Below are 19,452 nucleotides of genomic sequence, written 5' to 3'. Positions count from 1 at the left end.
GGCATGCACCATCGCTCTTGGAATGGGCACTCCATAATGTTATGACTAGAGCAATGGTTCCCAACCGGGGTTCCGCAAAATGACATAAGAGTCGGTCATTCCACGTAAACACAAAACAGTTCTCAAACTTAACACCTTAGATTTTCACCAATTTCGCACAAATTCTGTATATGTAAAGCGTTTCATTGCTATGTCTGAAAAAACTACATTTGACACTATTTGTATCAAATGATAATTCAGGGTTTCCGCCATCTGCCTCTTTCTACCAAAAGGGTTCCGCCGCCAATATAAGATTGGACACCAGAAACTAGATTCACGGGCAATAAAAAACTCAAAATTATAGAAAATTGTGCAAAACAAAAATGGTAAAATTTGTATTTTGTTATAGTAAAAAAAAAATATTGATACTTTTCTGCCTCAAGTGTTTAAGGTTGTAAAACAAGAAATTTTCAAAAAACACGTTGAAATCACAAACTTATAAAGGTGTAGATTTATAATAAAGAGAGATTTCTCTTTGGCTAAGATTGAACACATTGACAATAGAATCATTGTCTCTTAGCTAAGTACTCATTTGGCAAATTAAACGTTGTACCTTAAACTGAGAGATCTTATCTCACAATCTTCGATTGTAAGCACATCATTAAAGGACAATAAATATATAATTAGCTTAACATCAATAATTCTCATTGGAGATTTTTATCAGGTTTAGTTTCAAGAAATTTCGAATAGGTAAATAGCGTGGTTAAAAAAAAAAAAAAAAAACCTTGTACGATATTATTGATAAAAATAAATATTAAAGCAAATGCTATAAACATATTTTTCTATATTATTGTTGATATCATTTCACTAAGAAAATCATTTCATCACTCATTTCTACTATCTTACTTACGATTAGATGAAACCTTTCAAATACAAAACTCCGAAAAGTAGTAAAATATTCATTCTTTGAAAACAATCTGTGAATGAAATTAAATATTTTTTAATGAATGGAAATCCAGATAAAAACAATTAAACAAGATACAAAGTTCTTTTTATTACTATATATATGAAAATAAAAATATATGTTTGTTTTATAAATGTTATGTATATTGTTTAAAGCGTGCAAGCTATCTATAATAAGTTGTGTCATTGTAGAGGATATTTATATACATTGGTGTCCAAGCAGGCTAAGGCGCTTGCAATACGTAAATAAGCTTAGGTTAATCAATATCGTCTGTGTTCAATGCTTGGATGGGTGACCGTCCGAAATGGATGATCACTCATTAGTGAAAGCCATAATAATTTTCCCGTCCCTCTCTTCAGGTTTGTGAGCTCTGTCAGACTAATGGAGGCAACTTATATGGACGTAATTGGCGTAAAACCGATAATACTACCCCAAGTTTATTGAGAATCGCATTGTTTTTTTCAGCGATGTCAAACAGCCACCATAGTGTTGGAATATACTGAATAAAGTTGGCAAAGTGTCTCCAACCAATCAGTTAGGAATGAAAGGAGGATCTGTGATGTGGTTTTCGATACTTGCCTCATCCAATGAGGATGGTGTTGGGACCAGTAATGTAATTGTGATGGTTTAACATTCCATCTGTAAGGAACAATATGTGTTGCTTCATCCCTGAACAATATTCTATTAAGGAAGTTATGCATCAACGTTATTTATCCCCCAGTGGCAAACAAATTTTATTCTGTCCATACGGTCTGTGTGCATTGATAAAATACGGATACGGTACACTCTGGTGTGAGTGATAAAGTACGGATTGCACCTATGAATTGTTAAGTAATTCTGAATTCCTAGTACCACATGGATCTGGCTGGAAAAATATATTTTTTTTACACATATATACAACATTCAGTTGCCTTACAATAATTCCCATTACACTTCCCAAGAACTAGCACTCTATCCACAACTTCACCTGGAACATATATAATAAAATATCTCTGCCAGACCTTGGTTTCAGAAAATGAGGGTACATCGACATTAAATATTCCTGACCACATTAAATCGTATAATTTTAATTCTTATAATTCCTCCGCTCTGACCAAAATAATTTAGACAAAGAAATCAGTCTTATCTGGGTATGTAGTTCAATAATTATTAAAATAATAAAACATAAAAAGAGATTTTCTTTATTTCGGCTTATAAAAATCTAAATAAGCGTAAAAAAAAAATGAATAGTTCAAAATAATGTTAATATTCTTTTACATTTTTAAAAGTCTATTTACTAGCGATATCTCTAAAGTCTGTGGTCGAAAATAATTAATAATGAGAACAATCCTAACAGGTTAAACTAAACTATTTTAAATTAAATTTAAAAAGCTGTGAATTATATTCCCAAAGTAAAATACATGAAATCCAGTAAAATAAATGTGTTTCTTGATAGCTACCGTTAATGTAAATGTTCTTAAGTCTTGTTCCAGCCCGCTTCAAAAATATTATTAAACTGGAGGGGCGCTTGCTCAGCCCCCTTTCCAAATCCTGCACTCTGCTTGCGTCCGCCATTTTGATCATAATTTTGACTCGTGCTGAAAGAAGCCTGTTGTTGAAGGTAATAAGTAGTGAGTGATTATTCTTCCTTCCTCCTTGTCAGCATCTTAATAAATTATCACGAGGTTAAGAGTAGGAAGTTTGTCATTGAAATTGGCAGATCAATTTTTAAATCAGCGATGACAATAAATATTCTTTTCTTTACGAAATCTTTATTTAAGATCTTTTTTCTGAGTTGACACTTATGTCTCAGATTTTAATCCATTGACAGAGTGTCAAGGACCATTCAGCTTATCTCGTGTCACGAACGGGCAGGGTAAGGCGTTGAAACTCTTTAGTGTACGAAATATATCAAAGACTGTGGCTGCATTTTTTGCATCCTCTGTTATCGAAGATTATTTTAACTGAAGAAGGAGACTTGGATTACTTTGGGATTCAGTAGGCCACCGATGAAACCGATCACACAATCCTTCGCACCAAAGTGGGAAGACTGAAGAAATATAAGATTTTATTTTTGATATCCATACATGGATACATGTTAACATGGATAGTAGTAATAGTGACCGGTCAATCCTAAATGCCAGTGATAGTGATAATGATATAAAATCTATCATGTAAGTACTAATCACTAACAAGGTACATATTAAACACGTTTTTAAAACATTTTTTATTACATGCAGAAGAATTTTTCCGTACATGAAGAAAAAACTAAACATTTTTTGAACCAGAATTTGTAATTATACCATACTGTGAAAGAGTTGATTCCAACTATGAAGCAATGTTAATTTATGTTCTAATTAACTTTAAAACATACTTAAATTTTAAATTATTGGAATTATGTTTATAGATAACTAGTTTATACTAAATTAATTAGATTAAATTTCAGTCCCTTATGGTTATAACATCTACCGACATTAAAAACACGTGTATACAACCACAAAAGCATATCAAGACCGAATTTTAAAACGACCACTAATTTATTAAACCAAATTAGAAACCTGCGACACGAAATAGATTTTGAAAATATCAAAATATAACATAAATCAAAATCAAAGACGAGAAAGACATTAGAATTAAATTAGCACCAAACAAAGATAGTTCCGCCCAAGACAAGAAGCAGCCCATATACTAAAACGCTACAAAGATTGCAAGAGCATACAAAAAAAAATCCTTAAAAATAAATTAAATAATAATAATAGTTATTATAGTGAAATATATTAACTAAGCAGAATTATCTAGGACGTTATAATTCAGTATAGATTGCGCTGGTTATTCGTACAGAGAACTTAACCACTGAACTTAGTATGCGATGTTCAATTAAAGATCTCTCTCCTTCCATAAGTAAGTTAAATCAATGGAATATACAGAATATATATAAAAGATTATATACCAGAATTTATTCGTAATTTTAGTAAAAAAAAAAAAAAAAAGTATGATGAACAAATATTCATATAAATGACGCTCTATAAAAGAGGGTTTTAAATTAAAGGCATGAGGTTGTATTAATAATTCTAATGACAAGCATATGAATTTATAATTAATCTAATATTGTTAAATGGTGATAAAAATATATATGAATAAAAAAATGACTATAATTAACCTGAATAATGAGATTAAAAGTCAACCTACAAATAAATAATGATTAAATTTCTTTTAACATTATTTTACAGACCGCCATATTTTAATCTAAACAATAGTAGTGGAATTTACAAAACCGCCTTGATGCCTGTTTATAGGGTAACGTATTTAGAGCAGTTTTACATTTCTTGAAACAATATTCTTATTTTTCAATTTATTTTTCTCTCCAATCAAACAATATGAGTGAGTGGAAACAGGCTCCCTATGGACCAGGCAGGGAGGGGGGGGGAAGGACAGGGAGGAAGAAATGTAAGAAGGACAAATATGAATTTGATTAGAAAAGTAAGTTTCCAAAATATACACGATTTAGTGTTACCTCATCATGACCATCCATAATAGATATAAAGTTACCCTAATAACGACATTTTTACTTAATTTATTTTATTTTATTTAGTTTGGCAATAAACAAATTTTTTGAGAACACATTTTAAGAAGAAGTATTGCGATCTGACAAAATTTTTAACTCGAGGTTTCGACGGTCCATAAAGTCCATATACCCAAGTCTTTCAAAATAGAGTGTGTGTGTTCTTATTTGTGCGTGCGTGTGTGTTTGTACGGCAACAACCCAGCATAAAAACAGAAAGTCGTTCGAAACTTAAATTATATATTAAGGGTATGCGAATGCCTGGGATGTGAACGACCAGCCTGAAGTGCAACTTTATATATTTGATTTTACACTTTTAGGATTTTCTCCTAAACGATGTTTAAACTAAAATCGATAAATCAAGGTACAGTTAAGAGGTCTATAATAACAGATAGGTCTCATCCTCAATCAAATATTTCAACGGGGCTTAAATGACGAATTTTACAAATAAATCTCCCGCTAAAATATATTTAATTTTGCCTATTTGATATCAATAAGCAGTTGTGATTGTTAACAATAATAAACACAAAATACTAAGGAATTTGATTAATAATCGAAACAGGAGTTTGAATCGGAAAAAGCCGAGACCTCTCGATTAACATATTCATAACTTCGTTATCTGCTACTATTTTTTTCATGGCAGGAACAAATTTGACACTCGTCATTTTCACCGCTGAAAACCCGAGAAAAAATACGAATTTTTATATTAATTGAAGTTGTGGGATGCGCGCCCCACACCGGATTTTTTTACTATATTCTGTTATAATTAAATACGATTTAAAATCTATTTTTTAATAGAGTAATTTTAAAATTCCCTTACACTCCATCAAATATTCTACCTTAACCGGTACAAATATTCAATTAACAGATCCAAGAGTAATATTCAGCATTCCTTAAATTACCGTGATTAAACAAGATAAATTTTATATATTTTTTTCTTTTTTAGGTCTGAATTCTTAGTGATCATTTTAATTACGACTGACTCTAGATAGGTTAGTGTTTTAATATGCTGTTGAAACTTTGAGGTGGAAGAGATATACCTCATTACGCCATTGGAAAGGCCTTTCTACTCTCAATCTGATTTCTGAAGGAGAGTGGATGTATTGCAAGCGCAAATGAAACAGGTTCTTGTTGTGAAATGCCGAAAAACTCTGAACCACGATCGGAAAGGTTCGCCCACCGTCAGCTTTCCGAAGAAGGCACACTTCCTGGACTTGTAATTCTTCTTGGAGGGTCGGAAGCTGAGGAAGAGCCTCAGAAAGATGTTGTGTGGGCAGATTAAAGTTTCACAAGTCTATTGCAAAACTAGTGGCCGCTTTCTTAACGTGCGTCCTCCAGCCGTTGGCCAACCCGGCTTTCAAAACCTACATCCACTCTAAGTACGCCCTGCTTCCTTTCTGGCATAGAAATCTCTCATCTCAAACCATATAATTGTCACTCGTAAGCAAGAGGCATTTCAGACAGTTTGTGTACAGAACTTACAGTTTTTGTTTCGGAGCATGGACTTTAGTTTATAATAATAATGAATAAATTAATTCATTGAAATAAAAAATATACAAATGATTGTCATTACAAAGACTTGTTTAGTTTTTTTTAAGGTTATCCTTGGATCCATAGATAGCTGGAAATATTATATGACATAAATGGAAGGTAATAAATATAAATTATAATATTGTATTTTTCTGCACTGACAAGACCAATGTACGAGTAGATGTGGATTTAACAAGCGATTGCTTAAAGATTAAGGAATAGTACTCAGTATTAGTTTTTATATTAATACTGGGAACATCTATCAATAATTGTATTATATTACAGTATAATAACATTTCTTAAAGAAAGGCGAAGCTTAGTGATAACCCACTGTGCTACTAACTCCAAAGATCTTAGTTCGAATACTGCTGCGACATATTATTATTTATTCTGATACTGTAGCCGTGAGTCAATTCTGTGGGTTCAGAACCCCTCCGAGGTTTATCCAACCTTATAAAGTGGGTACCCTTGATTGGAGAAAATATGGCGGTCGAAAGTGACTTTGACCAAATTAATGCACCCCTAAACCTTCATGGTTTATACCAGGATACAGATTTATTTTATAAGTATTTATAAAGCAGGACATTTTGTTTTTTGCAAAAAGTTAGTCAATTTGGTGTTTAGTATCTGTAAAAGTTCTAAAAAATAGATTAATATAAATATCTCATACAAATTAAAAATTGAATATATGGACTTTATTGGAGACTTTTCCCCCAGTATATGTCCATTGTTCACCTAAACATTCATAACTCCTCATCAGTTTTTTAATTCGATTGCTGAAAAGCTGAATTTCTGACTTATACCATTAAAGATGGAAACCTCAAAAGCATTTATCTAACAGGCAGAACGGAAACGTGAACTGCACATGCTCCAAAGATTAGGTGATAGACTAGTTCATATTAGGGAAAAGCTTTTATTTATGCGTTTTTTTGTCACTCTTAAGTACCCTCAATGACTCTATATGGTTGATTTAAATAATTAAAAAATCTTTAGGTTTTCAACGGTATATTAAGCGTCTATATCCTTTGGTTAATTTTCATATTATTTCATAGTTCTGATTTTTAGGAATAATAACAACAAAAGACGATTAATAACCAATACATAAAAAAATGAGCAAAATTAAATGTAAGTTAGGCGACGTTTTTGTGAAAATTCGCCATTTTGGGCCAGGAGAGCTATTCGAATGAGGATCAGACCTAGTTCATTTTTAAGACTATTTAATTCTATATTGATATACTGAGTTTAATCAAAATTAAGAGTATTTTTTTTTAAATCCTAAAAATTTTTAAAATCGATTGTATAAAGTAGCACTTGTATAAAAGCGATTTTAAAAAAAAATTACTGTAACATACCGGGCATATAGCCTGCATTAAGTATGTAATTTTAGTTTTGTACGTTGAGATGACATGACTATTTTGCGAGACTTGCCTTTTTGGACAGGGGACTTAAAAATCATGAAAACTCAAGACTACAAATTTTACGATCTGAGCACTCCTTTAAATATATTCCATAAAGGTAATATAAAGTAAAAATTGTTGGAATTATATAACATATTTTTTTTGTCGATTCCTAGGATGCATATGCGAGAACTTCTGGACTCGTGTCTATATTTTTCGACGTTTGTCACAGAAAAAGGTTTTATTGGAATCCCTCATTTAACGTACATGACCTCCTTGATAGAGTGGCAAATCAATATATGAGTAGTTTACAGTTTATTCATTCGGATACTACTCTTTCATTCAAAAACTATCGAAGAAATGATATAAAAAGAAAGTGACCCGTACAAGCGATGCCATTTACCCCAAGGCGGAGAAGGGGACAAGGCCTTGGTGTGTACCTTTCCCCATCGAGACCAGGGGCCACCAGCTGCTAAGGGGCCATTAACCAGTTACCGAGTTAGTTAATAAGTTGCTGACTAAACTAATTACTAATTCTTCATTAGTCATCCAGGGCCCGGAAAGTTCTTCGCTGATGATTCGTCAATGTTCCGATCGCTATCTTTGCATGACTGCCTATTCGCAACTCATTTCAATTATTAATGAGTTGGAACAACTCCAGCGACATACATATAAAAGAGTAAGTATGTTACTGTACATGTATGTCGAGCATGGCACTTGAAGATATCGGCATCTTCCGGATTAGAGATGAGTAACTTCGAATAATTTTATGAACATCTTTGGGTTATAAATAAAACGTTAATTTTTTCATAGAAAGTTGTTTGTTCTTATTTATTAAGATGTTGAGGTGAAAAAAACTTCAACTTATAGTATCATCAATTATAACAGTTCCTACAATTATCGCAATCAATTTACCATCAATCAACGTATACATAAAAAAATTGTTGACAATGTTTAATTAATTGTGAGAATACTAGAACTTGAAGATGGGGAAACCCAAAACGTTGTACAAATATATATTTATTAATTTACTGCTATTTACAATTGTATTTACATAAAACACAGTAGGTAAATTGGATGTAAGATCAAAATGGAGTCATACAGGCATTGGTAGGACTCTTATCATATTTCTACACAAGAAGGTCTCGAGGCCATCTTCTTTTCAGCGGCCTCGAAGAATTATCAGGAATTTCTATTCAAGGTTAAAAACTAGAAGGGTTTGATGGTTAAAGAGTATATAATGGAAGGATTGACATCTGGTTCGAGCTAGATTGGTTACATATGGAACATTAAGCTCTTTATGGATGATTTTATTTGTGATAAAGTACGAAGCATCACCCCAAACCCAAAGCTCAACTCCGTATGTCCGGATATACCTTATAATTGACATGTAGGTCAGTCTTTTGTAATGAATTGGAAGTTTAGACGTTTATCCAAATGCTTCAGTCTCATGCGAGGATTCCAGGTTAGTCGTTTTAAAAGAAGGAATAAATCAGTTAAAATACAAATAAACAGGTTAAAAAGCTCAACAGAAACAAACTAATAATATCAGAGGTAGTTCCCATGCCAAAATAATATTTTCTGCCAAGATCGGTATGCAAACACCTAGGACTTCTAAGAAGCTCCTTGTTCTATCTGGTATTGTTCCGCGAGGTCCAAACCATAGGCCTCTAACGAAAGGAAACATTTTTGTAAATTTCTTTCTTTGCCCTTTTCACTCCACTCACCTGATCGATGTCATTATTCTCAAATCTTACCGTAAGATCCAAGACCCGAGCCATGTCTTCGGTTTAAGGGACCGCAATAATATCTGCTTGTCTCACGGATGCGTCAGCGTTAATACAATGAACCTCGTCGAAGCAGGTAAATTCTTTTTTTCCAATGAAGTTCAAATGAGGTACTGGCTAAAAATACGTTTTGAATGATTGCTTGAAAATAATTAAAAAACTGTGGACTTAATATGACATCGACAAAATAAAACCGAGCTTAAGTATCCTAGACACTATTCTGGGTCTTGCTACTTGCTAAGTTATGTATGCTTGTAATAGTGAAATACAGTTTAAAGAATCAGAGAAGGAACTAACAGTAAAATATATCTGGGGTCCATCATAGATATGATAAGCTTACTTGCAGGAATTCCTCACAGCTACTGATAACGACTAGGAACCGATGTCACGTAGTTCTTAAGACAGTAGTTTCTGTAACAGTTTTTACTTATGATTTTATTCTGTTCCAACTTCGGTTTCTTTCTTTCTTTTCTTTTAGCTCGATCCATCGACGAATGTTAAAATATAAATTAGCTCTCTGTGGGTTTCCTGGAGGAATGACATGTCAGATATAAAGAAGTACAACCAATCTCCAGTGATATCTTCGTCTGGTATGAGAGCTTACATGATTAGATATCTCATCCATGTTTTTTTCAGGGTGTTTTTGCAGACGCTCCCAGATATAAGAGTGAGGCCATTTTTTTTATATCTAGTGAATTAGTACGCACTCATTCCTTGATTATTAATATTATTTTTCTATTATTATGATTTTTTGTATTATCGTTATGAAAAAGAGTAAATTCAACAAATTGAATATTTTCGTATTTTTCTTCCATTGAGAATTTTTTACTGGAACAGTGATTGGTATTAATTTATCAACCACGTGAAAAACAATGAGGAATTTTCCAGGTTCCTAAAAATATAAACAGTTTGTACATTTTTATTTAAATCAATATCCAAACTAGGTAAAGCACATTCTATACTCTTCAGAAAATTGTTGATTCACCTTTTTTATATAATACCGACTAGTCCTTGAAGGAAGGAGTACAGGAGGAAGTAAGCTCTCAGAAAAGGTAACGCCAAAAAAAGCGGGCCTTAGGTGCCTTCTAGGAGCGTTGGAGAGGAGTACAGAAAGAGTACGAGCCAATCACTGGCGGCCTTCTGTTTCAGTTAATATTACAATGGCGGACATTCCTATTAATTTCAACGTAAACTTTCCTTTCGTTTGTATGAGCTTTTTGGCTTTATTTTTACTTTGAAGGAGAGTAAGGTTATACCACATCTCTAGAATAGTCCAAGACAGAGGAAGGAAATAAGAGGTACCTCGCAAACAGTAATCAAACTCAGAATTTAACGAGTCGATTTTCGTTCCTTCATTCGAGAGAAATTTATCTTGTAGTATTGTCAGTAACAATGTTCTCTTTCTGTACTGTCTTCTTGATAGCCAAAAAATACTATGACTGGTCGCTACCTGAAGTATTTTTTTAAATATAATCTACATATTAAGTAAGGACTGAAGAAAACTTCTATGTCAAATCCCACAGTATTCTGTGAAGTGAGAACCCGCCATCAATCACGTAACACTTCTGACGTTTAATACGGTGCCCACTAGTTCAAACAAATCATAATAAGCAACTTTAACCGATTTTCCCATTATTTCTTCTTCTACTGATAAAAATTATGGAAAAGGAGGTAGTTTATAAGTAAAGTAATTTCTGATTTCTGTGTTTTATGCAACTTCGCATTGCTCGTGAAGCCTCGCAAACACTCATTTCGTGCTGGTTAATTTCGCATAAACGAAATTGATTCCGAAACTGGTGTTTTTGGCCAGGCAGATTACTTATTACAGGCAATTAAAGCTTTCATTCTGTACAAATCCGTTAAGCCGTGGCAAAATCAATTTTTTTCAAACTTGGAAGCTTTATAATATCCAAATATTTTATTTGTTCCATTATAACTCTGTCCAACTCTGCATTGCGAGCATGAGAATTAACATATTAATCCAAAACAAGATTTTTCAAAGACAATTTTTTTTTGTAATAGCATATCTTTGTAAATTTATGATGCCCATTTAAGGTACAAATATATGAACTTAAATTTATGAACATGTAACATTTTCCAAGTTATGCATAGGTTAGGAGTTATTAGTGAAAAAATAAAAAATGTCCGAAAATGTTGAGGTTTTTTGGTCTCCACAACTTGAAATACAAGCAGGATATTGATACAAACTTCAATGAACTCTTTTTATATGTAAATTAAGAGATTATAATCATTTCTAGTTTTACAAAATTTATTTTTTACCCTCTTTTGTTCTATGCTGTCAGGCATAAATAAGGTGTAACCAAAAGTATGTTTTCACTATTTTTACAAAAATAATAATGGGCATTAGACACTGATCTAATATATTCCAGCACGTTAATGTTTTTTTTCTTCTAATTTTTAACTCGTCGATTCCGACTATTACACTCACTAGACAAACGGTCTAAACTTCCAATCCATAACAAAGGACTGATCTACTTGACTATAATAAGACCTTTCTGGACATAAGGAGTTGGACTTTGAGGCTCCACTAAACCATCGAATTCCTTTCGTATCCAATCCTTACAGCCCAAAATCCTTAATGCTCCTTACTTTGTCACAAATCAAGTCATCCATCAGGACCTCAATGTTCCATATGTTGCCGATTTGGTCAGGACCAGATATCAATCCTTCCATAATAAACTTCCCAACCACCCAAACCCACTTGTTTCTAATCTAGCTCTCCTTCAATACCTGATAACCCCCGTAGGCATCTTAAAAGAAGACGGCCCCGAAATCTTCTCTAGTAATGTAATTGGAGTTCTATCAATGGGTAAATTCTCCACATGTTTGTATCATGTTATTTCATATCTAATAGCAAATTTACTTGTTGTATATAATTGTATACAATTGTAAATAACAATAAATAAAATAAAATAATAATTTTTAACAGACAAATCTAATATTGCTTCTTTGCTTTAATAGTAGTAAATCTTAGAAAAAAGATGTTTTTAAAATTTTATATTTGACATCTTTTAAAGATTGTACCATAGACTGGAGTATATACCATTATACCATTTCTAGAGCACGACCACAATGGAGAAAATAATCCCAACCTACTTACGATATTTTGATTATGTCCAATTTAAAATCAAATAAAAACTTTTTCGTATATCAGATGTGCCACAATTAAAGCTAAATAGTGGTATGATCATTTCATTTTAAATTATCTTTAAATATATTCATTCAGACCGACAATGAAGAATGCACGTGTAATTATAAGCAGCAAAATCAATATTCACATAACATCATAATATCGGAAATACTCGTAAAAAAAGTAATAAAATACCATTAAGATTTTGCTAGTGTCTGTTCTGGCGTATTGTTAACAAACTGAACCACGCGGTCACCGGAGAGGAAAGAATACCTGCACATTTAATCAACTGAATGAATACCAATTCAAAGCTCTGACGTTGGTTGGAGAAGGCAACCCCCGAGATATGAACTATAATTCAACTAATAACTTTTATAGATTGTCCTTAATTAGTTTAATAGGTAAATTTTCATGATATTGTTTTAAATGTAAAAAGTTTTAACATGCTAAATGTTAGAAGTATGGCATAATTTAAAGTTCATACTATATGTTAAAATCAGAGAAGCTCCTAACGGATGTTTTGAGCAGCTTGTTTCGTAACCATGTAACTTTAAGAGAAAATGAAATTTCCTAAAGCTTTGTCACATCATCTTTCCTCTACCTAACTTGTTCCCTGTTTTCTTTCCTGGTTTTCTTTCAATTACTTTATTATTTTTTTTATTCATTATTTTATTAGATTTTAAAAAGGTCCAAAACACGAACTACGAGTAACTAACTACATATCAAAAGGACAACAAACAAAATGGTGTGGAGCAAAGCTGGTCTGTTGCATGACGTCATTCTCCATTTAGCAGACCTATTAACAGACTCTCAACCATGTTAAATGTTATATTGTTTTAACAGGCTAAAAGAAAGAAATATTTCTCCACTTAACACACTTTAACATGTTAAAATTAAGTTCATGGATATCCCTAATATGATCTAATTGTATTTAATTTCTACTAAGAGCTATTTGGAATTATGAGATGAGTTAAAATAAAATTAAAAAAAAAAATTTGAACTTTTGACAAACTTGATCATTAGCAAACAGAAACTGTTTAAAATGATTGTTCACCAATTTTTACTTCCTCAACTATCAAAAGTATGTATGTGCTTTAGAACCCGTTGAATCTTAAAAACTCATTGGTCTGTGTCAGTACCACAAATTACAAAAAAAACTACCTCTATAGCAGAGTAGGACAAATATTAGCTAGAATTGCCATGGATACGATATTTATTTATCAATCGTTCATTCATGAATAAGGCCATAATTTTAACTATTTGTTTCATCCATAGCCCATCTCAGCTCTAAAGTACCTTTAATTTTGATTAATTTAATCTCACTGTGGTAAATGATGAGCACGCATTTTTTTATTTTGGTGGATTTCCTCATTTATTTTGTTTTTCTCCTTGGTTTTTGTTCCTGATGAACTACCCTGGCTATGTACTAAATATGGGGTTTTCCGGGAACTTCTTGGAGTTCACTTCAAACCTTTTATTTTTTTCGGTCGGCTCTACAGATCATTGGTCCCCCAAACCAGCCTTTTCCACGCCTGCCTATCGTGGACTACTGCTTTCCAGTTTTCTAGAAGCTTTCACATCTTTGTTGATTCTGTCTTTCCACCTAGTTTTTGGCCTTCCAAATGGTCCCTTACCTACTACACTGGCATTCATTGTTGCATAGAGGCGTCCTGGTTGAATTCTTCAAGCCACATGTCCCAATTGATAATTAAATTAAATTCCAAAGCTAATTAAATTCACTAAAAATACTAGAACAAAAAAAATAATCTAAATCAGTCCATTATTAATAGAAATACAAATATTGGACTTGGTAACCATGTTTTTTAATAATTATTTTGACCAGGTTTCCATAAAAACTCATTAAATTTTGTCTTAGTTTTGGGATAACTCGAAAAACATATCCTGAAACATTCTAGATGCTTGTTTTGAAAACAATTAAATTGTCTAATAAACTAAAAAAAAATCGTAGTCCGTCTAGTATTATACAGGTCTGTGGTTTTTGTTTTCAGTTAAATGGGATATTTTTGCTAAATTATTATATATTTCTTAAAATGTGCTGGTTCAAAAAATTACCTATATTTCTGCTTATCAGGTACATCTCTTTAAATAATGAAAAAAACTGTTCGTGATGGGAAGAAATGAAGTTCATTTTTGCATTCAGCTTAATACATTGCACTTAATAACACATATTTTAGAAAAATAATCTCCAATAAATTTCCATGAAGTTTTTTAATTACAGACCTATGTTAGCAAAGAAATAAAAAACAAGTTTGTATTTAATTTTGCAGCTATACTAGTAAGGAAAATCGTGAGGGTGGACACTCCAGATATGCAGATAATACATTTATAGAAATTGGTTGTTGAAACTAAATTTTATTAAAACTTATTCTTTTCATAAACGTAACGCAGTATTTATTACAGGTGATATGTAACTAACTGGAATGGACCAAGAGGCTACAAAGGAGTCGGCGGTCACCATCCGCGGTGCCTACAAGCGCTATGGACCCAGCAATGTTGTTCTCAACGGGCTCAACATGAATCTTCCCGAGGGAACTATGTGAGTATAATAATCATTATGTATAGAGCTCTTATTGCAACATAAGTAGTATTTCACAACGCTTTGCCAGTGAGGGGTCCATTCCAAGAGCAGTGGCATATCTCCCTCCTCCCAATAAACATTATTGTACAATAAAAAAAACAGATGCATGTACTTTGTTCTTTATTTAAGCAAAACAAAATATTTGTGTTTTCCAAGTTCCCTAGTTTGAAGGTCCTCCCAAATTGAGACCTCATATGGTTCCATCCAAAACTTCATAACTCCATATAAATGAGCTCCCTAAAAATTTTGATGGTGCTATTTGCACCTTCATTAGATTAATCAAGATGGATCCTTTAGTGGCTTCCTAACTAAAGATATATCTACACTGAGTTTTTCACAAGTCACAAACACTTAGTGTGGATTCCCTAACTTAAGGTGGTTCAAGTTTATGTGGGAACATATGAACTTGAAACGAAAGACGAAAGCCTATGATGTAGCAAGAAATACTGAGGCCCAATATTTTGAAGTAAAAGCAATACAAAGTTGTAAGTTCCATAAAAAACTATAGATCACAAAACATAAATAGAAACTTTATTTAAATATAAAATGTAATTTGTAAATTTCAATCTTATCTCCATGAAAAAGTATTCACTTCCAAATTTATTGTAAAAATATACACATCATCACTTTTTGTTAATTTTTATTTGACCGAAAATTTCATGTTTCACTTGATTGATGTTAATACATAGTATGTATTACAATAAATTAAATATGAGCTCTACACTACATCAATATATTTAGATAAATGAAAGACAATTTTTGTTATTTTCTTGTATTATGTAAATTTCCATTGTCCAAAAGTACAAATGAGGAGCTTTCTATCAAAAGTTGATGTCCACTTCTCAAAAATAAAGGAGTTTTTGACTAATAAACATACAGCTAAAACTTACTTAGTTTATTTCAAAATTTAAATTTTCCTTTATCAAATAGGCGTTATATATCAAAATTTTCAATAAAAAATCAATTAATCTATACGAGATCATATGTAATATTTAGTATTTAAATAGTAAATTTTTAAAAGTGAGTGTATTGACTTGATAAAAAACTCCTAAAATTTTTATTTGATAAGAATCTGTGTAGCTATTCTTAATATTCTGGTAAAGGTAAAACAAGATTTGTAGGTTCCGATTGGTGTAAAGGAATATTTTAATTTATAACATTTAAAAAAATTTATTTACTGTAAGTGCAAAAATATGTCCATCCAAGAATCGTCTGTTCTTTGTATTAAATCATTATTATTATTTCCAGTACTGTTTAAAATCTCAATTATTTTTAAGAATGAAAATAATTGAGAAAATCAAACTTGGAGAAAAACTGAAAATTGAAGGGGGCACCTTGAGTTGTCCCAGCGAGGCGGATCTCAGCCGACCCATAACTTCGGTATTTCAATTGAAAAGACTAAAACATATAGTTCTGTACTACACACAGTATCAGTTTTTATTTTGTTGAATTTTAAAAACGATAAGTAGATTAGATATTTTTAATAGAAAATTATTATTTTTCACTCAAAGGTAACTTTTATACATCTATAGTTATTTTTGGCATTCCACTAACTTTTCTTCTTGGATGCTTATACTCAATTTTCCTGAACTCAATTCTAATGTAGGTCTACCAACTTAGACCGAAAACGTCAGCAAGTAAGTTTTACAACAACTGAGAAATTCCCTTTTGACCACACTCTGAACCAACTTCTACTTAAATGTTATTTAATACATCAATAACAGCAGGTGGTATGTGGTTAAATTCATCAAATGAAACATGAGTGAACAAAAGTTTTTGGTGACATTTTAAGAAAAATGGAAGTTTCCTTTGGAAAATATTTTAATATTCCTTTCTATGTAGCACCCTGTTTAATTTTTCTAAACCTTTAATTTTGATAGATTTCAGAATTATTAACTGAATTTTATAATAGTAATAAATCAACACAAAATTCAATCTCAGATTCATATGTTTGTAAGATAATACCTTTCCATCCAGTCATGTCTTCATTTGTATGTATCAAGTATTGCTAAAATAATAATAATACCCAAAAATTTTTGATTTCAGTTACATATTGTGTCGAATATTGCAATAAGTACATATTCATTTATTAGACGGTGATTAAGCAACTATATTTTATTTATAATGACTAAATATTTATTTAGATATTTATATTTATCTATAAATTTATGAATTCAAGACATTGTATAGTGCAAAATTATGCCAGAGAGGAACCTTGCCATTAGAGGTTCTCCCTTGCACCTTCCCCTGGGCCTGGTGATTGGATAACAATTGTTCTGGCTCAATACTATTCCCCTAATTAATTAAGGTTATTAAGAGGAATAGTATTGTAGCCATGATCAATGTGAGTCGAAGGTCTTTCTTTGTCATGTATGATTTATATGATTTGTAAGGATCTTGTTTGACACCCCAATATTTGATTACGATAGTATGTTCAGAAACAACACTTCATTCATTACACATACGTATTCATTCAGTTTAATGAATGCTAATGGTTGAAAATAAAAAGAATATTATTGTTCAACTTGATAATATACAGCCACAATCATTGTTGTTTTAATTAATTGAATTATCTTGTATTTTTTAAAAAAAGGGAATTTATGAAGTTTTTAGTATGTCCATATCATTTAATAGTTGTGTTTAAAGAACCTATGGAACACCATGTAAAGAAGTTGGGGCGAAATGAACAACTCAGCAAGGGGTCAAATCGAAGGTCTGACTGAGCCAGATATAACACGTCTAATAGAAAATAATGCACTCATTATAGATCTTGAAATACATCACATCTTTCATAAGGAACTGTCTTTGCAAAATGTCTGGGAACGTTCAAATAACTGGCTTCAAACAATTCTTAATTCACAGGCAGTAATCATATTTAAGGTCAAGGTCATTACCCAAGAATAATTTTTTTAAGTAGTTGTCAGTCTTGACAAAAATCTAATGTTAAAATGCTAAATTGATCAAAACCCACATTTACTTGATGAGCATGTAATGATATTCATATGTTTATTTAACAAGAACATCAGATGCCTCCTGAATTTTTTAAGGATGTCACCAATATCTATTCGAAAATACTTTTGTTGGTTCAGCAATGTCCTGTATAATTCTGTTTAGAAAATTATATTAAATTTTTAATGCAAATAAGTAAATAATTTTCTGAAGTAGGTAATATTTTGCCACTTTTTTATTTAAAGATAGTTAAATTTACTTTTTCTATGAAAATTCATATACTTGCAGTTGCTGCTATCAGTCAAATAATGATAGGTTAAAATATGTTAGTAAATTTTATGATGATGGAAAATTTTATTTCAGTTTTACTGGTGGTCTTGTCCATGCAATACAATGTTTAATTGAACCCTCAAATGCAATAAGAAACCAATCAACATTTTTTTTATAAGCTACTAGCAGATCCGGCAATGCTCTGCTATTGCTACATTTCTGGATGTATATACATTAATTGAACACTATTGAAACTTTGGTATCAATTAATATACAGATGAGGTGATAAGATGGTAACTATAGTAACATATAGAATTAATTTCAACATAACTCAGCCAATCTACACTAAACTTAAGAGTGGTATAGGGCTCTGTAAACTACACTAAAGGGCACAAACCAGATATAATTAAACAAATTAATTCCGAAGATGTAAAATAAAACGTTTGAAAAGTTTTTCTTCATTTAAAACTAATATTTCACCCTTATGAGTACATTAAATCTAAATTTTATTAATTTAGGATAAAAGAGCAGACATTCAGTATTCCAACAATTGTATTAATGTAGGAATTGGTTAAAATGCATCGTTATTATGAAAAATGAAAAAAAAAATTTTTTAAATCTCTCAAATAAATCCAGTTGAAAAATTTATAATTTTTAATTTCTTTGAAAAATGGTATTACAGGACTTCAAATGATTCTTAAAACGAATATAATTTGCTTTTTCCTAAAAAAAAAAAAATAATAACCTTGAAAAAAATGTATACTTTTTGAGCTATGCTCCAAAAATGTTTAATTTTGTGAACAACTTTTTTTTTTTACCGAAAAAAATCAGGCCAGCCTATATTCTTCCTGGAAAAATTCTACAAATTTAGCAAAAATACCCAATCACAATCGAATGAACTGTATGGCAGTGCTTAAAGTACAAACTAACCAATATTAATTTTTTATGTATTAGATAATTTTTTTTCACTTCACAACAAAAACTCAAGATTCTATCTATACCTTATAGTGATATAGAGAAACACTCAACATTGGATTTATATTTTGTGAAATGAAAATTCTTGAAAATATGTTGTGGATTAGGGAGGGTTTTATTAACTGCCTTCAAACAAAGGGAATATGGTTGTCTGAAGCAATGTTGCCACCTACTGTTTTATTTACTATAGCATTAACAAATTAAATAATAATACCAATTTTCTATAACAAAAACGCACTTCAGTTGGTGCTAAAAAATATTTTTTGACTGATAAACTTCTGTAGTAACTGAGGTTAAACAATTGAAATTG

The 19,452-nt window shown here is 31.4% G+C and overlaps 1 protein-coding gene across 1 annotated transcript in view; it reads left to right on the top strand.

Moving 5' to 3' along the window:
* LOC106689007 (ABC transporter G family member 20) overlaps positions 1 to 19,452 on the top strand; it is a 79,148-nt gene that overhangs the window by 49,102 nt on the left and 10,594 nt on the right. Inside the window, exon 2 of the mRNA XM_014433743.3 lies at positions 14,771 to 14,906. Coding sequence (XP_014289229.1) covers positions 14,791 to 14,906 — 116 coding nt within the window. The 5' untranslated portion in view covers positions 14,771 to 14,790. The remainder of the gene's footprint in view (positions 1 to 14,770; positions 14,907 to 19,452) is intronic.

This window comes from Halyomorpha halys, unplaced genomic scaffold (assembly GCF_000696795.3).
Source record: "Halyomorpha halys isolate HHAL.00 unplaced genomic scaffold, Hhal_1.1 Scaffold1257.1, whole genome shotgun sequence".
Classification (NCBI taxonomy): Eukaryota; Metazoa; Arthropoda; class Insecta; order Hemiptera; family Pentatomidae; genus Halyomorpha; species Halyomorpha halys.
Note: the sequence above shows the minus strand (reverse complement) of the source record. Positions and strands in the feature narration are given on the sequence as shown.